Source organism: Sus scrofa, chromosome 8, assembly GCF_000003025.6.
Source record: "Sus scrofa isolate TJ Tabasco breed Duroc chromosome 8, Sscrofa11.1, whole genome shotgun sequence".
In the NCBI taxonomy this organism is placed as follows: domain Eukaryota; kingdom Metazoa; phylum Chordata; class Mammalia; order Artiodactyla; family Suidae; genus Sus; species Sus scrofa.
Genome location: NC_010450.4, coordinates 47,506,982 through 47,529,957, shown reverse-complemented (window position 1 = coordinate 47,529,957; position 22,976 = coordinate 47,506,982). Strand labels below are relative to the sequence as shown.

Sequence of the window (22,976 nt, the reverse complement as noted above, 5' to 3'; positions counted from 1 at the left end):
GCGTTGCCGTGGCTGTTGGTGTAGGCCAGCAGCTACAGCTCCGATTCAGCCCCTAGCCTGGGAACATCCATATGCTGTGGGTGTGGTCCTAGGAAAAAAAAAAAAAAAAGAAAATGCAGAAGGAAACAGAACGAGACTACTTGTATTTCCCCAAGTCAGAGCATATATTTTTGTGGGGAGATCTCTTTTTAAATAGCAACATCTTCAAACAAACAAGCTTTTTAGAAATTAGCATTTACCTTCCTTCCTGCCTTCCCAAAGCATTTTCTTCTTCCCACTCATTACTTCCTCTCACCAGAAGTCAGGCATGCAGCACACAGGAAATCTAGCCATAATTGCCAAGTTGGAAAGTTAGCATTTTTAAGAAAACAGCTTTTGGTATATGTGTTTCTATATTTTAATTCCTATATCCTTTATATTTTAAGAGTGCGTGGGGGCAGAGAACAGAATGCTTTTGTACTTTAGTTCAATACTTTAGTTTCCCGCTGAAATTTGACTTTTCTTGTAGTAACACAGACTAAGGAGCATGGTACTAAGAAGATATTACGTTAGGGGATATGGCTTCTAGTATATGTTTGCAAGGCAGACAGCATTGATTAAATAGATATATACTTACTAAAAATAGTTTTTTTTTAAACTAAAACATGTAATGATCCTCAGAATAGAAATGAATGACATGGACCAAGAAAAATCTGGCTTTGCATCCTGCATGAACTCAATAAGTATTTGCTAATTCAATGAAAAAATGGATGAACGGGTTTCTATCCTCAAAGGCATGTCAGAGAAAACCCATTCTGCCTTATGTTATAGTAAAATCTGGGAACTGGGGCATTGAAGAAAAACACAGATTTCCAGGCTCCTCTACTGGAGAGTGTGATCTCTTTGGTCATTATGGTGTCTAGGGAATCTATGTTTTCCTTAAAGCAAGTTACAGAAGAACTGCATTATGGGATATTCTCTGATGCAAGCCCTTTTCTCACTGCAGAAGAGGGTGGCCAGATTTACTAACAGAGAGGTTCTATCAATCAAAAGGAGCCAATTTCTATTCCTTAGTAAAGCTACTGATTGTGAATAAGAGTAATGCAAGTGGTCCCTAGTTTAAGGGAACTTTGCTCATATCTCTTGTTGCATTTATTGTAATTTGCTTCATACTGTGCCTATTTATATAGGTATTTTATCTCTTTACCAGAATGTGATAGGAATTAATCTTCTCAACCTATGTATTTTTATTATCTTAGTGAGTTCTAAGGTACTATTTCTTTTTCTTTTTTTGGCCATGACTGGCATGTGGAAGTTCCTGGGCCAGGGATTGAACCCAAGCCACAGCAGGGACAACAGACAACACTGGATCCTTGACCCACTGAGCTACCAAGAACTCTTCTAAGGTACTTTTTTTTTTTTTTTTTTGCTTTTTAGGGCCACACCTACGGCATATGGAGGTTCTCAGGCTAGGGGTCCAGTCGGAGCTACAGCTGCCAGCCTACACCACAGCCACAGCAAAGCCAGATCCAGGCTGCATCTGTGACCTACACCACAGCTCACAGCAACAGTGGATCCTTAACCCATGGTGAGGCCAGGGATCAAACCTTCCTCCTCATGGTTCCTAGTCAGATTCGTTTCTGCTGTGCTATAATGGGAACTCCTAAGGTACTTTTTTTTTTTAACCATTCTCTTATTTCAAATGAGCCAGAAAGACAAAGACAAATACCATATGATATCACTTATAACTGGAATCTAATATCCAGCACAAATGAACATCTCCTCAGAAAAGAAAATCATGGACTTGGAGAAGAGACTTGTGGCTGCCTGATGGGAGGGGGAGGGAGTGGGAGGGATCGGGAGCTTGGGCTTATCAGACACAACTTAGAATAGATTTACAAGGAGATCCTGCTGAATAGCGTTGAGAACTTTGTCTAGATACTCATGTTGCAACAGAAGAAAGGGTGGGGGAAAATATAATTGTAATGTATACACCATTCTCTTATTTATTTTTTTATATAATGATTTTTATTTTTTTCCATTATAGCTGGTTTACAATGTATTTCCATCCACAGATGACTGGATTAGGAAGATGTGGTATATATACACGATGGAATACTACTCAACCATAAAAAACAACAAAATAATGCCATTTGCAGCAACGTGGATGGAACTAGAGACTCTCATACTGAGCTAAGTAAATCAGAAAGAGAAGGACAAATACTATATGATATCACTTATGTCTGGAATCTAATATACAGCACAAATGAACCTTTCCACAGAAAAGAAAATCATGGACTAAGGTACTTTTAATATAGTTAAAATAGGTTTATTAATGGCTCTTCTAAAGTATATATGTTATAGGATTCAAGTCTACTTCAAGGAGATTAAACCCAAAAGCCTCTGGCCATGTCTCATTGTAATGCCCCTTCCCCCACCTTGACCAGCCTGGGCTGCTCACTCCCTGGTAGAGAAAGAATGTCACCCATTCCTCACTGGCCTCTGTGTAACCTGTTCTCCATGCAGATAAGGTGTCTGCTCAAGATCAGTCAGAAAATCAAATTGGGTCTCTACTCAGGTCCACACTGTGGGATATAAAGACTATTGCAGAGTGAGTCAGGCCCTCTTTTTAACCTGTGCACATGTGAGTCCTCTCTCTCCCTCTGTGAAAATGCACTTTCACTTTAATAAATTTGTAAAAACTTCTGCTGTTCTAATGCTTTGCTATGATGACATGAGGACTGAGGAAACTGTGAGATATCATATAAAATAACAAATCATTATTTTACTTGCACCAAGTATTAATTATAATTTCGTTTCATGGAAGAGTGGGCTAGACACATCCCTTTCCTCCATATTCTCAGATTTGCCTGGCATTGGGTGGATGTCAAGGGATGAGGTCTGAGCGGGAAGGGGAGAGGTCAGTTTCTTGAATGCACTAGCTGGTAATGGTCCTATATTGGGCTTTCCTTCAATAGTTTCCCAGGACTCTCCTCAAGAAGAGGAGTTCTGTGGTTAAATATACTTGAGAAATGCCACATCCTCTATCCCTCCTTGGAATGAACACTGCATGCTATTATGATGAAAGGGGAGCTTTTGAAGAAACATACTCAACTTTGTTGAAGCTTTTTCATAGGCCATCTTTGAATTTGAGGAACTGTTTGCTTTTGCCTTTGCACAAGAAATGTCTAGATGAGTAGTGTTCAAATGCAGATCCAGGACAGCAGTGTCAGCATTGCTTGTGGATATCAAAGAAGAGCAAATGCTCGGGTCGCCTCCCAGGATTATTAGTTAGAAACTCTGCAGATGAAGCCTGGCTTTCCATGTTTTAATGACCCCTCCAGCTGATCCCATATCTGCTACATTTTGAAAATCACTGCTCTTGATTAATCACTTTCAAGGTGTTCTGAATTTGGTAATAAAATTGTCTGCATTGGGAAGTGAATCATTTTAAAACTTTAACAGGTGTGACGTTCACCTGTGGTGTTAAAATGCAGATTTCTGGGCCCCACTCCAACCTCTTAGATCAACATTTCTGGGACTCTGCACCTTTCACCAGCCCACTGGGACACTGCTGTGTCAGAGCATGCTTCCCATACAGCCCTGTGGATTGGCAAGGCAACTCCTGGGTGCCTTTGATGTTTGGGTTGTAAATATTCAGCAGGTGAGGGACTCTAGAGTGAGGAAGCAGAACTAAAGAGGGCGCCATGATTCTTTGTTAAGTGGTCTACACTTTTATGAAACCAAAGGCATACATCCTATATGTGCTTATTCATTAAAGAATGCATAGGTGGTTAATTTATACAGTTTGAATTTATGCTAAGCTGAGCATCCTTAATTCTCAGATACTTACTCAACTCTTAGCACCTATTCTTGGGACACAATGGAGCATATTTTTGTCATAAAGTAATGATCCCCAGAATAGAGGTGCCATGGCCATTAGATAGACATTGTATGTCACATGGCCAGGCAGACCAATTCATCAAACCAGTAGTGTGAATTTGAATTTGAATGAAAACAGTTTGCTGCACAGAATGCATATGCATCTCTCTGGGCCTTTTGTCCCTCTAGAGGCAACTCTTTGAAAAAATTAAGGGTGTGACATTATCCTGGGTATATTTTAAAGGAAATTGAGACCACTATAGAAACTGCCTTTTGGGTCCTATCTTGTAGGAAGTGTTCTGAGCTGAAAGTCTTTGTGGAGTTAACTCAAATGTCATGGAAACATTGTTGGATAAACATAGATAAACATATCTGAGGTGAAAATGGGGTTTGTATTTATAGAAAAGCCTAGGGTTCAGCTACTTAGGTATTTCCAATGTTATTTTGAGAAGAAGAAATAGAAAACCAATGGCTATTTTTGAATAGACAATGCATAGTTGTGCATTAATGCACATATTTATGACCTGTATAACTTTCCTCCTGTTTTTTTTTTAACCTTAAAAAAGACAAACCACCAGCTTTAATGGAATATTCTACAACGAGAACAGCTGAATTCTGCACCAAACTCCTTGGCATTGCCATCACTCTGACAGCTGTGTAAAAAACTGTATTGAGGAAGTGAAGTTAGTGTTCCAGAATTTTAAATACAGGACCAATTAAAATTAGTTAGTGTTCCAGCATTTTAAATGCAGGCCCCATTAAAAATTAAAAGAATCCTTGGCTATACTTCAAACATTCTAATAAGCCTATTAAAAAGTATATATCCCTGCCATCACACCCATAAATAAATACTGTTTGTCTAATTCTCATAGATTAGTAAGTTCCAGCCAGTGATGGGCATATATTCAGGGGTATGAATAAAAGGTTTTATTTTTTTTCCTTGAATTCCTTGCACTCTACTCTTTTCTTATAGCAAGAGGCTAGAATTTGCCACTTTTTTTGCCTTGGAGAAGGGAGACCAGAGAAGTTTGCTGATAACGAAGGGTCAAATTCTTAGTATTTGATTGTCAAAACACTAGATTTAGACACTGGTTTCTAAACTGGGCAAAAGTCTTGGAGCAGAGAGGGAGACGGGAAGGGTCTGCCTGGGCTGAACCAGGAGGAAACCAGAAACTTGTCATCTTTGTTAGATCTGCAAAGACCCTATTTCCACATAAGGTCCCATTCTGAGCTTCCAGGTGGACATACATTTTGAATGGATGCTAACTTACAGCATCACCCAAAATGTTTTGGAGGAGGGTTCCATTTTCCCTGTGGATCAAAGAAATACAAATATGGAAACAGAGTGACCAATGTCTTCATCCTTTCCCTGCAGACAAGCCTGTCAAAGTGCAGAGCAGGCCAATGTTCAGATGCCACAGTGAGCATCTGAAATTGGGTGTTCGTGGTAGAATGAATCAACCCACTTCCAACAGGGGTGTGAGGTTGGTCTAGTGTGACTTTGATGGGCTAGTGTGACTGTGATGGGTTAGTATGACTGTGCTGGGCTAGTGTGACTGTGATGGGTTAGTGTGGCTGTGATGGGAAGACTTATTTGTACAGCCATTTTTTTCTAACACAGAAGGAGTGCTAGCAAATTCCAGCCGGAAATGCAAAGAGTTCCTTCTAAATAAAAATCTGGATATAATGAATTTTATATAATTTTATATCATCTGAGAAGTTGATGCCCTTTAATATTTCATTTTTACTAGAGTTAGCATGCAGTGAGGACAAAAATAATTCCCAAATGAGAGTCCTTACCTTTAAAATTTTTTCCTTTTTCTTTTCTTTATTTTGTAATGGTCGCACCTAAGGCATATGGAAGTTCTCAGGCTAGGGGTTGAATCGGAGTTGCAGCTATTGGCCTATGCCACAGCAACAGCAACAGCAAAGCCAGATCTGAGCTGAATCTATGACCTATGCCGCCACTTGTGGCAATGCCCACTGAGCAAGGCCAGGGATCAAACCCAAATCCTCATGGAAACTAGTTGGGTTTTTAACCTACTGAGCCACAACAGGAGCTCTAAGAGTCCTTACCTTTTTGTAATTAGGTTCACTTGGCATTTACTCAGACATGGTTTCCCGAGTATCTAAGAGTTTTAACTGAAACAGTGAAAAGTCCCTACTTTTTTGGCATGTCATTGTCCCAATAATACTGCTCTAATGACACTTAGATTTGTTTAGACAATCCGTGATAATACAAAACTAACAATTCTTTTTAAACAAAATTAGGTTATATTATAGCTCAATACATGGGAAGTTGGTTTAATTTTTTTGATGGTGTTTCATTTTTTTTTTCAGCCACTTTCTTAAAATCTATTACCACTGTATCCATTTGACTTGTTTCTCCACTTTACTAATTATTATTAGTGTCGATATTTAAATAACTTAAGGGAATAAGGAAAGAATTTTGGAGCCCTTTTTTTAAGGATATATCTTTTAAAAGGTTTAGTTAAGAAAAAAATCCCTTCTTTCATCAGAAGATTCATTTGATAATATACTAAGCTGTAAATGATCATCTAAAAGTGATTTTTACCTATGGGTTTTTCTTTTGTTTGTATCAAAGACACTGTTTTTTACGTGATTGCAAATGTATTTGATGCTGCTTATTCAATATGCATGAGATTTACATATTCTGAAAAGGACCAACTTTCTGGCTTAATTAGCATTAAGCAAGATTTAAATATGGATGTCCTATAAATGAACAGCCCAGGGAAAATAAATTATCCAGATACTATAAAATGAAGGAAAAACCACAGCTGGTGAAGGAAATGAAAGTAATGAGGAGCAGGGAGAAATAACTACATCTCATAATTTTTATCACCTGGACTGTAAAGATGGTGTGAATTCTGACATTCCTCTTGGGAAGTTCCAACCTACTGGTGCACAGACAGCGGCAGCATCTCAACTAGCCACCTCTAAGGTTTTGAGTGTAGTTCAATTTCTTGGTATTTTCAGATGACTGCCACTAGTAGGGTGTCGGTTTTATAGAAACTAAGCAAATTGACAATGATGGTAATAACGGGTTTTGTTAGTGAGTTAGATACTTGCATACCATGTTGTTACCTTGCTTCTGGTTTAGTTTTGCTGTGCTTCCTGGTTACCATACCTCCCTTATTTTCTGCTCACTTGGTTTAGGTCAGTGGTTCTCAAAGTCCAGAGTGCATGTGATTGAAGCAAAGTGCATACAAAGATGCTGAGGAGCCATTGGCAGAGTTTCTGATTCCACAGGGCTCAGTTTATGCCTGAGAACCAGCATTTCTAACATCTTGGTGGATGATGAGTTTGGTCATGAACTACACTTGAGATGTGCAAGCCAAGATGAATTTCAAGAGGGTTATGTGATTCTGGCATAAGAACACCAGGAGCAATTTAACGTAGTATTTGTTACAAAGACAGGTCTTCATAAGAGTGGGTTATGATTTTCCCCATATTTCCAAAATTGGACTTGTGGGTTTTCGAATGTTTATATTTTTAAAAATTAATAATTTAATTAATTTTTGTCTTTTTAGGGCTGCGCCTGCGATATATAGAAGTTCCTAGGCTAGGGGTTGAGTTGGAGCTGCAGCAGCAGGCCTGCACTACAGCCACAGCAACACTGGATCTGAGTTGTGTCTGTGACCTACACCACAGCTCATGGCAACACCAGATCCTTAAGCCACCGAGCAAGGCCAGGAATCAAACTCGAATCCTCATGGATAGTAGTTGCATTCGTTACTGCTGAGCCATGACAGGAACTCCTAAAATGTTGATAATGGTGAGTAATGAAGATTTTTAAAAGAGCATACTATTTTTGTGTCTAATAATTTAATTAATAAAAATTTAAAATATTAATTGCATTTCAAATGTCACCCATATTTTTAATAAATTGTGTCAGTTGATTAAATAAAATGCTGTGTTATTTTCATATGCCAATATTTAAGGTGTTTATATGCACATGTAGCTAGAACTTGTTATTTAATCCATGCTCTGAATATTTCTTTTTCATAAAAGTGGCACAAACCATTCCCCGCTCATGTCAGAGATCCCTAGGAGGACATATTATCAGGACCTTGGAATACATTCCTTATATTACTTTGTCTCAACTTGCTTCATACTTTCCTTCAGGTCTACAAAGTGGCTTAAGGATCCAGTGTTGCAGCAGCTAGAGCATAGGTTGCAAATGTAGCTTGGATTTAATCCTTGGCCTGGGAAACTCCATATGCCATGGGTGTGGCTGAAAAATGAAAAAAAAAAAAAATCACCAGGATTCAGACTAATGAATATCCTTAAGGGCCAAATATAGGAATCCACATAATTTATCTCCCCTGACCCCAATAAACCAGTTTACATTTTCAGGAAATGGGGGAAATCTTATGCATCTCCTAAATAATTATCCCAGAATTAAGAGGACACACACACACACACACACACACACACACACACACACACACCCCTTCATATACATGTAACTACAAAATCAAGAGTATCAAAAAATATCACTTCAAATATCTGCTGCTGTTTCCATAAGATAGGTAAACAGAACAATCATGGTTGCTCCTGGAAATATTTAAATTGTTTAACAGATAGAACTTCCTAAGGTCATGCAGGTGGACACTCTTGGGTCACAGGGAGTTAAGATTCATGTCTGTGGGAAAAGCAAATAAATATAATACCAACTGTGGCAGAGTTTGCAAGAGTGGCTGCAGTCCATCCTCCTTTGGCCTCAGCTCCTTGCACTTGACTTTGAGTCCCTCTCGGCAGGAGAAGGCTCCATTTCCCAGGCTGGAACAGGGCTGGCCTTGTGACCTGCTTTGGGAGGGATGTGGTGGAAGGGCTGGTGTCCTCTACTGTCCCAGCCCAGGTTCTGGGCATGGTGATAATGCTGACTCATGGATGACTGCAGGAGCACTGAGAAAACTTGCCCGAGGCCAGAAGACTCTGCAACTGAACTCAGCTGAGCCCAGGTGGGATTGCTGACCCACAGGAACTGAGGTAAGCCAGAGAGCTCCTAAAACGGCCACAGCTGACTGACACATCAGCCAGCACTTATGGGGGCTCTATCAGGTGCTCTGCCAAGTGTCTTAGATACAGCATCTCACAGAGTCCTCTCAACAGCCCACGGGACACAGACAGTCTTATCCCCTTTTCACAGAACATCTCGCTAGAATTTATGCCCAGGTCCCTGGAGCCTGATCTCAAAACTCCAATGCCATCTTGCCTCCATCGGAACCTGCTGGTTAGTTGATCCTAAGAAACTTCCACAGCTTAAAGGATTTGTGGATGAAGAAGGTCACCTGCCATGCCATTAAACAAAGGATGTTGCAGCCATCAAGCCCTCAGCCACTGCAGCTGCCCCACACTGTGCACCCTGGGGGAACTCAGGGTGGAGAAAAGAGGACACTGGCCTTAGAGAGGTGAGGTGCATATCAAAGGGATGATTTCAGTGAGTCCAGACTCTTGCATTTTCTCATACATGGAAAAGCACTACATTCATTGTCTGGTTTTCTTTAATTAGCAATGACCTTTAGATATTCCAACTACCTGTTTTTTTGTTTGCTTTGTTTTGTTTTTGCAAAACTCCTCTATATCCTGGCTCCTCCCTTTCCTCTTCAGAACAGTCCCTCAGAGCTAGCTGGGTCCTATCTCCTAGACTTAAGTCCTCAGTGTCTTCACAGAATAAAACATAATTCTCAACTTTTAGTTTGTGCAGTTTTTTTCAGTCAACAGCTTATCACTTTCAGGATTGTTACTTCTTTACTAGGTCTATTTATTTATTTTTGCGGAGTTCTCAAGCCAAGAATCGAAACTGCACCACAGCTGTGACCCAAGCCTCGGAAGTGACAATGCAGGATCCTTATCCTGCTGTGCCACAGGGGAACTAACTCCCCCCCGCCCTGCCCACCCTGCACTGGTCTTTATAAACTTAGCACTGAAGCAAGACTTCCCAAACCCTCTCTTTACCACCCTTCCCCAAGCTACTTTTGCAGGTAAATTTACTGCTCCTCCTGCTTCCTGCTTGTTGCCACCATTCCAGTTGGTGGGGTGCACTCCTGTTACTGTGTCTAAAATTGCTAGCAGCTTGAGGGGGAAGAGTTTGGCAGTGGGAGAGACACTTTTTTCGTGATTAAAAAAATTGTGTAGTATCCAGTTATTTTTAACAAGAAGGTATCTAAACTTTTATAGAAGAAGACACATCCACATGGCCATCCAGATCACAGGCAATTATAGCTTAAGCCCACCAGTTTTGATGGTGTGCTCACATCTCAGTTACCACCACCACCTAGAGACAGTTCTCCAGATGGAAAAGTTTCATTATTTCCAGGCAGTGTCTTAAAAAGTCCGTAATACTTGAGAGAGTAATAATCATAAGCTCTCTCCAGGGTATCAGCTATTTATGCAGCACTTAGAATTTTGCATGTTTTGTCCTCCAAAAATAGTACTTTATTTTCCCATGAGTGAGAAATATCATTATTTCCCATTATTAACCAAAGCCCATTTTTTTTTTTGCCAGCAACTCAGATGCAGCCAATTCAAGTTCTTTTATAAATTTGTGTTTCTGAGGCTTCAGAAATTTGAACAAAATCCTAACCAAAAGTCAAAATTTTCCAGATACTTTCATTGTCCCGAAGCCCTACTTGTTTGTTATATAAAGTCATACATATGGTTGTTGGTTACCTTACAGGAAAGCTGGACTTACTGATTTTTGTGTCTTTTAGGAGATCTCATTTTTCCTTTGTAACTGTAATAAGCAAAATATATAAAGAGCAGCAGCAGCCAGTGTTTAACTGGTGCCTGCTGTATGCCCGTGTGCTTATAATCCTTTACATTTAATCTGCCAAATTCTCTTAGGGTAGGTACAGTTCTTTTTTCTTTTTATAGCTGCACCTGTGGCATATGGAAGTTCCCAGGCCAGGGGTTGAATTTTAGCTGCAGCTGCAGGCCTACACCACAGCCACAGCAATGCCAGATCCAAGCCACATCTGCGACCTATACCACTGCTCACGGCAATGCCAGATCCTTAACCCACTGAGCGAGGTCAGGGATTGAACCCGCAACCTCATGGTTCCTAGTTGGAATCGTTTCCATTGTGCCATGATGGGAACTCCCTATTTTCTATATAATAGTTTGTATCTGCTAATCCCAAACCCCTAATTTTCCTTTTGGTAACCATAAGTTTGTTCTCTATGTCTATGGATCTGTTTCTGCTTTGTAAATAAATTCATTTGTATCACATTTTAGATTCTACAAATAAGTGATATCATATATTTGTCTTTCTCTGAGTTACTTCACTTAGAATGATAACCTCTAGGTCCATCCATGCTGCTGCAAATGGCATCATTTCACTCTCTTCAATGGCTGAGTAGTATTCCATTGTGTGTGTGTGTGTGTGTGTGTGTGTGTGTGTATGTGTGTGTATCAATCTTCTTTATAAGATTGGGTATTTTGAGCTAATGAGACATGTGTAAGATTTTTTTTAAGTGACATATATTTTGTATTTCAACTTAGTTTTCTCTTTTCCCATTTCTCTATTTTCTGAGAGGTCTCAGTGACTTAACCCCAATCCTCTCACCCTTGGCCCTGCTCTGACTTGACCTTCATCATCCTACCCTAGTCCTGCCCTGACTTGAACCTGGTCTTCCTGCCCCTGATCCTGCCCTGACTTAACCCCCATCCTCCCGACCCTGGTCCTGCCCTGGCTTAAGCTTCATCCTCTTGCCCCTGGTCCTGCCCTGACTTGATTCTGGTCCTCCTGCCCCTGATTCTGCCCTGACTTGATCCCTATTCTCTTGCCCCTTGTCCTGCCCTGACTTGACCCTGTTCCCCCAGCCCCTGGTCTTGCCAGGACTGGGAGCTGCACTCACCACAGTTGTCCTCGTCAGCCTGGTTCCCACAGTCGTCCACACCGTTGCAGTGAAGCAACTGAGGCAAGCACTTGGTGATGTTCCCACAGGGGAAGTAGCCCAGGGCGCATGTGACATCCTGCCCACTCCCAGGAGCAACTGTGATGAGGGAAGGGGACAGAGAGTTTACACAAAGGCACCACCAGGAGTGGTTCCGCCCACATTCCCCAAAGTTTCCCTCTTCTTATCCTGGCAGGTACCACCATCCCTGCAGCAGCCTCAACCTGAGCAGTAGCTGACACCAATGATTTTTCCAAGAACTTTCACCTCTAAAGGATGGTCTATTCCATATCCCCAGAAGATGCCAGGATTCTTCTCTTTGCTTTTCTCATGTTACCCACCTGGCATATCCTCATCATCCCTTTTTTTTCTATAAAAAGTATGCCTATAACTTACAGCCCTCTCTCTTTCAAAAATATTTCAGTCTTTTAAAAAATCAGGACTCTTCTGCATTGGCTCAGCCTCAAGACTTTTCTGATGATGAGGGAGGAAGAAGACAAGGAGGGTGATCTGAAGGCACTGCCTGGGCTTGGTCATATGTAGGGTGGTTCTTGAAGTCCTGTGCCAGGCTTTGGGCATGTCACATGGGTAAAACAGAGTTCCTGCCTTTGTCGCACTGGCTTCTTTCACCTTGTAATGTGCATTCCATGTTCCTCCATGTCCTTTCGTGGCTTAGTAGTAACTCACTTTTTTTAGTGCTAAATAATCTTCTGTTGTCCAAATGTACCCTAGTTTATCCATCCATTCACTTAACGGAAGGACATCTTGGTTGTGCCCAAGTTTTAGCAATTTTGAGTAAAGCAGTTTTTTTGTGAGGATGGACATAAATTAACTGTGCCATTTAAAAACCTGAGATTTGGAGTTCCTGTTTTGGCTCAGTAGGTTAAGAACCCGATACAGTGTCCCTGAGGATGTGGGTTTGCTCTCTGGCCTTGTTCAGTGGGTTAAGGATTCGACATTGCTGCAAGCTGCAGTGTAGGCCAGCAGCTGCAGCTCCGATTTGACCCCTAGCCCTGAAACTTCCACATGCCCCAGGTGCAGCCATAAAATGAGAAAAAAAAATTAAAAGGCTGAGATTTATGTAAATCAAAAGTTATTGTAGAATCCAAGATAACTCTGTTGCTTATTATCCTTACTAACTTTGTAAATATTTGAGACTTTCTAGAAAAATTGTCAGTTATAAAGAAATAAAAACAGAATAGTTTAAATGGTCAATAAAGCTTATTGTGTAAAAACATAATTGTCTATCATCAAAACATAAAAAGAATAAAAGTGACGGTTTCCCTTTTAAGATGCAGTGGGAAATTTTAATAGCAGGACAAATGACACTCTAATAGGGCAGCAATCCATCTATGTCAGGTTTTGCCTGCCCTTATGTGTTTCAGAGTGCGCACCATTGGTTGAAGGAAATAGTCAAGTCTATGCAATAATAAGCTTTTTGTAAATAGTGTTCTCATTTGATAAATTATTTAAAAATTAGTTGTCAATCTTTCCTCAATAAATTGATTAAAACAAAGTCAAGATAAAGGCCTTGTATACCACAAGATGTCATAGGCAGAACATTATACACTTCAGACAACTGAAGTGTGCATATAAAGAGATTGATCTTTGTTGAGACTGACTTATATCTTTGTTAATTTTTTAATAGCCAACTTTAAAAATCAAGGGTTTCAGAAAAATTCTTTGATGAATTGTAAGGCTTAAGCTACAGTGACTGTTTGAAGACATTTTAACTGGACATACCCGCCCATACTTTCATGCTGCTGTTTTGAACATTCTTCTTCGAGTAACTTACTTTTATGAATAATATGCTTTCATGTCCTGTCTTTAACATTTCTATTTAGAGGCAGATATAGTTCTTTTTTTTTTTTTTTTTTTTTTTTTTTGTCTTTTGTTGTTGTTGTTGTTGCTATTTCTTGGGCCGCTCCCGCGGCATATGGAGGTTCCCAGGCTAGGGGTCGAATCGGAGCTTGTAGCCACTGGCCTACACCAGAGCCACAGCAACGCAGGATCCGAGCCGCGTCTGCAACCTACACCACAGCTCACGGCAACGCCAGATCGTTAACCCACTGAGCAAGGGCAGGGCCCGAACCCGCAACCTCATGGTTCCTAGTCGGATTCCTTAACCACTGCGCCACGACGGGAACTCCTTTTTTTTTTTTTTTTTTTGTCTTTTGTTGTTGTTGTTGTTGCTATTTCTTGGGCTTTTTTTTTTTTTTTTTTTTTGTCTTTTGCAGATATAGTTCTTTAATGACTGTGTCCTGAAATTAGTCTTACATTTTCATAGCATTATGATTCAACAAATATATTTGAAATCTTAGTGGAGTTCCCATCTTGGCCCATTGGAAACAAATCCGACTAGGAACAATGAGGTTGCGGGTTCGATCCCTGGCCTCACTCAGTGGGTTAAGGATCCGGCATTGCCGTGAGCTGTGGTGTAGGTTGTAGACAGCTTGGATTTGGTGTTGCTGTGGCTCTGGCATAGGTCAGCAGCTACAGCTCTGATTAGACCCCTAGTCTGGGAACCTCCATATACCACAGGTGCAGCCCTAAAAAAAAAGACAAAAGACAAAAAGACAACAAAAAAAGAAATCTTAGAGATTTTTAAAATAATTTTTTTAGAGATGAGTTCAAACTTAAAGAGAAGTTGCAAATATAGTATAAAGAATGTTTACCTCACCTTAAACCATTTGAAAGTAAATTCCTTTGGAAAAGGAAAATTTATGGAAAAATCATGTTCCATACCCCTAAAAACTTCAGTGTGTGAATAGTGCTGAAATGAACATAGGTGTGCATGTATATTTTTGAATTACAGATGAATATTTTAAGAAGATGTGGTACATATACACAATGGAATACTACTCAGCCATAAAAAAGAACCAAATAATGCCATTTGCAACAACATAGATGCAACTAGAGATTCTCATACTAAGTGAAATTAGGTAGGGAAAGACAAATACCATATGCTATCACTTATATGTGGAATCTGGCACAGATGAACCTATGTACAGAACAGAAACAGACTCACAGACATGGAGAACAGACTTGTGGTTGCCAAGGGGGAGGGGGGAGGGAGTGGGATGGACTGGGAGTTTGGGGTTGGTAGATTCAAACTATTACATTTAGAATGGGTAAGCAATGAGGCCCTGGTGTATAGCACAGGGAAATATATCCAATCTCTTGGGATAGAACATGATGGAAGATAATATGAGAAAAAGAATGTATATATATGTATGAGAGGATCACTTTGTCTACAGAAGAAATTGGCACAATACTGTAAATCAATTAAACTTTAATTAAAAAAAACTTTGGTGTGTATTTCCTATAATAAAGGTCATTTCCCTACTATAAGGACATTCTCCACTCTAGATCCATCAAAATTAGGAAATGAACTTTGATACCTTACTGCCATTTAAAGCTCAGAACCCATTCAAGTTTCACAAATTGCCCCCAAATGTCCTTCATAGTAAAGGATGCATTTCACTCTCACTCCTTGCATGATGTTGTTATAGTTCTTTAGTTTCCTTTGGTCTGAAATAATTTCTTAGTCTCTCCTCATCATCCATGACCTTGTCACTATTGAAAATTGCAGGTTAGGGAGTTCCCACTGTGGCTCAGTGGGTTAAGAACCTGGCTAGTACCCATGAGGGTGCAGGTCCAATTCCTGGCCTTGCTTATTGGGTTAAGGACCTGGGTAGGTTGCAGATGCAGCTTGGATCTGCTATTGCTATGGCTATGGCATAGCTTGCTGCTGCAGCTCTGATTTGACCCTTAGCAGGGAACTTCCATTGCTGCAGTTGCAGCCCTGAAAAGAAAAAAAAAGGAAAAGAAAAAGAAAAAGAAAAGAAAATTGCAGGTGAATTATTTAATAGAATGTCTTGAATTTTGGGTTATTTCATCACAATTTGATAGAGGTTATGCACCTTTGGCAAGAAATTCACAGAGGTGAAGCTCATTTCACCCCGTCAGACAGTGCAAGATTTGATTTGTCCCATTCCTGATGATGGTCACTTTGGGCACTTGATCAAGGTGATGTCCCCCAAACTTCCCCACTCTGAAATTAGCCTTGGGGATTACTAAGCATTTGTAGAGGGGTCTTTGAAACTATGTAAAAATCTCTTCCCTTGCTGAAGGTTTTCCCCTGCTCTCTTCCAAACCAGGAGGAGTCTACAGCCATACCACCCTGAACATGCCCCATCTTGTCAAACCATGAGAAGAACCCTTATATCTAGAGAAGGAAAGCTAGCACCAAAATGAGTCAGCCCAAGCAAACCTACTTTTTTTCCATTGATTTCCCCATATATTAACCTCCTCACAATTTACCATCCCTAGAAGCTCAGGCCCCCTTTCCTGTGTCCTCTTTGCTAAAATGGTCTAACCACTTCTTTGAGTTTTCTTATCTGTGGAGATGCCATGTATGTACAACTAAAAATATTAACATCAATAACGTTTCTAACATTTTCCTCCCTGTTAACCTGCCTTTTGTCATTTTTTTTTTTTTTTTCTCTTCAGGGCTGTATTTGTGGCACGCCGAAATTCCCAGGCTAGGGATTGAATCAAACCACAGCCACAGTGAGGCCAGATCCAAGCCACATCTGTAACCTACACCATAGCTCACGGCAATGCTCTATCCTTAATCCACTGAGTGAGGCCAGGGATCGAACCTGTATCCTCATGGATACTAGTTGGGTTTGTTACAGATGAGCCACAACAGGAACTCTGTTTTTTGTTTTTTTAGGGTGGCACCTGAGGCATATGAAAGTTCCTGGGCTATGGGTCAAATCCTAGCTTCAGCTGCTGACCTCCACTACAGCCCTGGCAATACCAGATCCAAATTGCATCTGTGAACTACATCTTACCTTGCAGTAATGCCGGATCCTTAACCCACTGAGAGAGGACAGGGATTGAATTTGTATCCTTGTGGATACTAGTTGGATTCTTATCCCCCGAGCCACTTTGGCTTGCAGGTCCTCTTTACAGGATGTGATACTTTCTTCCCCAGCTCCCTAGTTTATAGGTGGCTAAGAGGCACAGTTCTGGTGATGAAAAATGGTAGCAACCTGCTGAGGAAGTTCTGAGGGGTTGGCTTTCTGTTATAAGAAAGGATGGAGCAGTTACCCTGTCCTCAGCTTCTTCCTGCCTTTCACATGTGTGAAGTGTGGCGCTGCAGCAGTGGTCTTGCAGCTGTGAGGTAGCAAGCCTTCCTGTGAGGCCAGGAAAACTCACAGGGATCTGAGAAATGCTAGCCTTGAAATCATAAGGCATTTCTCCTTACGTGAGGAAAAGAAACATCTACTTGTTCGGGCCATGGTAGGTCATATTCCTCTATTTTGCAAGAAAATGCATTCCTAACTTACATGTCAAGAACCTCATTAAAAAATTTCCAGACATGAAAAAATCTCACAATGGCAATTTATTTGTGAGGATGGTTGAATGAGTAAGTGAAAGCCTAGTGGGGCTTAGGGGGCAGGAGTAGCAGGGGCCCATGCTCCCTGAGCCTCACTGGTGAACCGCCTACACCTACTCACTTTCAAAGTTGGCCGGGTTAGCACTTTCTGTTGGGTTGTTTAGATCAAGAGGGAATAAAAACATCACAGAGCTATCAAATCTTTCCCTGGCATCCAGTTTACTGGAATCTCCAAGGGAGATAATTGGGAAATAAAAAGACAGTTTAGGGTATGAAGAGATTGTTGATACCGACATGCAAATGAAACTTTTGTATGATGTACTCTCTGTAGCAGGATGGTCTCTGGCAATCCTGCCAGACTCATCATTACAGACAACTGGGTAGCCACATCCATACAACTGAAGGAATAAAAACCAGAGTAAGGCTTTACCTCTGTTTACTTCCCACCGACATTATTGTAACTTTCCTGGACTAGAGGAATGGGGCTTGCCTTTATTCTGCGGAAAGAAATCCTTAATGACTAAAATAACTTGTTTGCATTTTATAACTTAGTTTTACATTGTCCATAGTTCTGAGGTTTCTTTGACCTGATAGTAAGCAGTTTAATTTCATTTAACAAGTTTATTGCAATTCACTACTATCAGTGCAACAGAGGTACTTAAAAAAGAATTGTAAGAATTCTGTAAGGATATTATTTCGCCATTGGAAAGACAGCTTGGTGTCTTGCCATAAATGGATTCTTGCCTTCTTAGTTTGCATGATATACTCTTGCACTTCATATTAAAATAGAAAAAAATAGCATATATTGTTGTAGGGCTAGAAATCATGGTCACTTGTTTTAATATTGAATGTATAATTTGTATATGAGATTATTTTTTAAAAGCACATCCACTTCTGGTGGAGCCAATAAAAATCCCAGTGTTGGGAATCAGTACACTGAAAGATCTATCCCTCATATGTCACCTCCCTAGATCTGTGACCCTTGGGCCATTTTTTTTGAGCTTAAGTTCCATCGTCTGGAAAGTGAGTGGTTCAATAGTATTAAACATGACTTAATGGAATTAGGGCTTGGGGAAGGAGCTTTAGAGGTTCTGCAAGTCCTTGAATAGAACTTTTTAAAAATGTATTTTAAACTAAAAATATGGTGAAAACAATACACATAACTGTGTTACATATATAAGAATTCAACACCACGTTAATGGAGGAAACCAGGTTAACGTCTCTCTGCATAGATCTTGAATAACAATTCTTCCAGGTCTGCTTAACTGAAGAACCACATTGCAATGTGAGTTTTTGTTTTAAACTAGGACCATTTACAACTCTATGTGTGCATAAATGTTTGTTTTGATACTGAATGCATAAATTTTGTTGAACCTGATATTACTAGAGTTGTAATATCATACTCATAACCTCTAGTTCAAAATTATTGTTTTCATTAGCTTGGCCTCTTTATTCTTATTGATTTGTTCTTTAATAAATACATTTTCTAAATGTGTTGAGAAGTTTTAAAACTACTGATCACCCAACTTGCTTTTTCAATTATACTTTTACATGCCTTGGCTTTTGTGTACCCCCAAACTCATTTTTCTATACATGGACAGGATTCATATAATTCATCTAAATTCAAGATTTCTTAAACTTTAAAAATCTGTGCCTGGTTTTGATGATTAAGTATATTTTACAAGGATATTTCCTGAGATTCTGATGATTTCCCACAGAGATGAGCATATATCTTGCTAAAGATTATATATATATTTTAAAAAGTATAGTTGATTTACAATATTATATTAAATTTATATGTACAGCATAGTGATTCAAAATAGTTTTGGATTTTACTCCATTTAAGGTTACCACCAAATAATGGCTATATTCCTTATGTACAACGTACCTCTTGTATCTCATATCTCATTTATTTTATACATAGTGGTTGGACCCTTAATCTCATACACCATCTCATCTTTCTCCCATGATAACCACTAGTTTTTTCTCTCTTCGATGATAACCACTAGTTTTTTCTCTATATTTGTGAATTTCTTTCTGTTTGTTATATTCATTGATTTCATTTTTTTAGACTTCAAGTGTAAGTGATATAGAGTATGTGTCTTTGTCTGACTTATTTCACTAAGTATAATATCTTCCAGGTCCATCCATGTTGCGGCAAATATCAAGCTTTGATTCTTTTTTATGACCGAGTAATATTCCATTGCATATATATCACATCTTCTTTATCTGTTCATCTATTAATGGACACGTAGGTTGCTTCCATGTCTTGACTATTGTAAATAGTGCTGCTCTGAACACTGGGGTGCATCTATCTTTTCAGATTATTGTTTTCATTTTCTTCAGGTATACATCTAGCAGTGGAATTTCTGGATTGTATGGTAATGCTATATTTAGTTTTTTTTAGGAAACTCCATACTATTTTCCATAGTGGTTGTATGTTACATCCCACCCAACAGTGTATGAGGTTCCCTTTTTTCAACATCCTTGTCAACATTTGTATTTATAGTCTTTTTTGTGATATACATTCTGACAGGTATGAAGAGGTATCTCATTGTGGTTTTGATTTTCATTTCCCTGATGATTAGTAATGTTGAGCATCTTTTCACGTGCCTGTTGACTATCTGCATATCTTCTTTGGAGAAATGTCTATTCAGATCTCTTGCCCATTTTTAAATCAATTTCTTTGTTATTTTGATATTGAATTTTATGACCCTTTACCTGTTATATAATTTGCAAATATTTTCTCCCATTCAGTAGGTTTTCTTTTTAATTTTATTAGTAATTTCCTTTGCTGTGCAAAAGCCTTTAAGTTTAATTAGGTTCTATCTGTTTATTTTTGCTTTTGTTGCCTTTGCCTGAGGAGACAGCTCTAAAAAATATATGTCAAAGTGTGTTCTGACTATAGTTTCTTCTAGGAGTTTTATGGTTTCCAGTCTTACATTTATATCTTTAATCCATTTGGAGTTTATTTTTGTGGATGTGTGAAAGATTATGTATCTTTTGTGGGTCCATACCAACAAAGTCAATTCTATTTTTTTTTTTTGTGCTTAAGAAAGAAATAAAGAATAGCTTTTTGGAAATACAAACTTATCATATTCAATTCACTATGTTAAGACATACATGCCTTACTCTGTCTATTCCTCAACCCTGATAGGCTGCTCTTCACTGAGAATCTCTGTTTAGACGGTTCTGTGTTGTTTGTCTCTACATACGGGATGATCCAGTGATTACTGGATGTGAAACTCGACTTGGGTGTGTGTGTGCGTGAATCTGCAGATATGCACACAGCAAGATTTAAAGCACAAAGGCAGAGGACAGTGAATGGCTTCATCTGAATCATTTTTTGCTTCTTTTAAAATTAAGTTTATTTAGTCCTCAATGTGATAGCAAGCTCTTTTCAGATAAGGAGTAAATAGATGAGATTGAAAAGTTTAAGAAAATGCGATTTTGTGAAAATATTGTTACGCTTACCCCACAGGGAAAATAATATGACATAGCAGTAGACATAGCTCTAGATAAGTTTTTGAAGCCTCTCTAATCACAATAAATGAAGTGTTAAATATATCTGGATATATTTACACACTGTGTATTTGTTGAGGCACTGGGACCAAGAAATTAATAATTTAAACAGAGACCGAATAGCAAAGACTCAGAACTGTAGTAGAACACTTAGAAGAATGATACAAAAGAGCCTACTTATAAAACAGGAAAAAAAAAAAACCCTCACAGATTTAGAAATCAAACTTAGGGTCACCAAAGGGGAAACCATGGGTGGGAGGGATAAACTGGGAGGATGGGGTTAATGTACACACTACATAAAACAGGTAAACAACAAGGACCTGCTGTATAGCACAGGGAGGTCTACTCAATATTCTGTAATAACCTGTATGGGAAAAAATAATGGATATATGTATATGTATAACTGATTCATTTTGCTATACACCTGAAACTAACACAATATTGTAAATCACCTGTAATTCAATAAAATTAAAAAAACACTTAGCAGAGCTCTGGTGATGCAGGGGATGATCAATGGTGGTGACAACATAGCATTGGCTCTGTCCACATGGTGTAAGTTAATGCTGAATATTAGTATAAATGCATCTTGCTTTTAGAGATACCTGAATTTAAATTTTTGTGATTACTGTTTTTTTTAATTTGCATTCTCTCATCTCATACAAAAATCATTCATAATTCAAGAAATTTATAAATAGTTTAAAAAATGCACAGTATGAGTTCCCACTGTGGTGCAGTGCGTTAAGAATCTGACTTCAGTGGCTTGAGTCACTGTGGAGGTGCAGGTTCAAACTCCAGCCCAGGAACTTCCACATGTTGTGGGTGAGGCCATAAAAAAATGCACTCTAACTGAAAAATTACTCCAACGCATAAGAACTTATATATTATAGTCAGAATTTGTGCAATTTGGAAAAAAATGCTTAATATTTTAATTGCAACAGCAGAAATATTTTTGATGAGGCACTTAACTCTTCCTTCTCCTGGAAACCCTTTGAGATTATTAAGTGGATGGAAAAAACAGAGGAACAGTCCTATATGCTGATTGCCAAGTGAGACACTGTACTGAGTGAAAATTAGCAGCTTTTTTTTTTTTTCTGTCAGAGAATGAATTATTGTCATTCCCCATGACTAAAAAATGTGCATGTGCCTTGTCTGCATTTCCTGGGTCTGTGTGAACAGTAGTGCCCAGAGAAGGGAAAATTGCTCCAGACTTTGTGCAGGGATCACAGCTTCTCTTTAACTTAACTGGGTGCCAATTAACTGAAGGGCCAAAGTGAATGAGGAAGTACAGTAAAGCATTTTTATAACGTGGTTTTGAAGAAACGGCCCTCATTTCCATATAGTAAGGTAATCATGCTGTGGCTGGCTATCATTTTTTGGAGGGAGACATGATTTGTCCTGGGTTGTATCCAAATCTTGAATCCCTCCATCAGAACTAAAATCTTAAGGGTTTCAATAAACATGCCTTGGAAGCTAAGTTCCTAATGATTTACTATTAATGGAATAAAACTTAGGTTTTACTTTTTGACACACCTTGACAGACTCTCACAAGCATTTATGATTGTGTCTAGGGAGCTCATTTTCTATAGAAAACACCAACTCAGTGAAAACATACCCCTTATTCTGTAACAACTTTAAACTTCAATGGAAAATGTCATCGTGGTTGCTCTGAAATCAATGCAGTCACCGTGTTAAAGACAGTTCTGCCTACTTAAATTCAAAATAAAGGGGTGAGTGTAATTGGTACATTAATTGCTTATACTGTTTCTGAATAGCTATGACTTGTGCAGGTACTAAGGTAAGATTTCCATTGGATTCTATGACTTATTTCCAGCATTTGAGATTTTTTTTTTTTGGTCACGCCTTCAGCATGTGGAAGTTCCTGGGCCAGAGATCAAACTCATGCCACAGCTATAACCAGAGCCACAGCAGTGATAATACCAGAACCTTAACCCATTGGGCCACAAGGGAACTCGTTGAAACCCTTATAATCTATGGAAAATATGCAATATTCCTATTTTCTTCAGTTGCTAACCACAGTGTTAAAAGCATAGAGGTAGTTTGCTAAAACACTTTGTTAGGAAGTAAAATTTTAGAAAGCACACACACAAAAAAGAAAAACCATGTACAGAGGCAAATGTTCCCCATATTTACCCATTTATTTTATAATTTCTATCTTAAATGCTATCATGTATTGCAGATATCCAAAAACAAAACAAATAAAAATGCCAGTAGTACTAGAAGGTTGTTAAATAAATATGTGGTAT

The 22,976-nt window shown here is 39.1% G+C and overlaps 1 protein-coding gene across 16 annotated transcripts in view; it reads right to left on the bottom strand.

Annotated features, from left to right (window-relative positions):
- The window catches only part of RXFP1 (relaxin/insulin like family peptide receptor 1), a 129,868-nt gene that overhangs the window by 73,375 nt on the left and 33,517 nt on the right, over positions 1–22,976 (bottom strand). For 14 of the 16 annotated variants that reach the window (XM_021101289.1, XM_021101295.1, XM_005666664.3 and 11 more), the window contains one exon: positions 11,745–11,882. The exons of 1 other annotated variant lie outside the window; for it this stretch is intronic. In XM_021101289.1, the coding sequence (XP_020956948.1) occupies positions 11,745–11,882 (138 nt within the window). Of the gene's footprint in view, positions 1–239; positions 326–11,744; positions 11,883–22,976 lie in introns of those variants that run through there. One more of the 16 variants, XM_021101293.1, reaches the window with a different exon arrangement.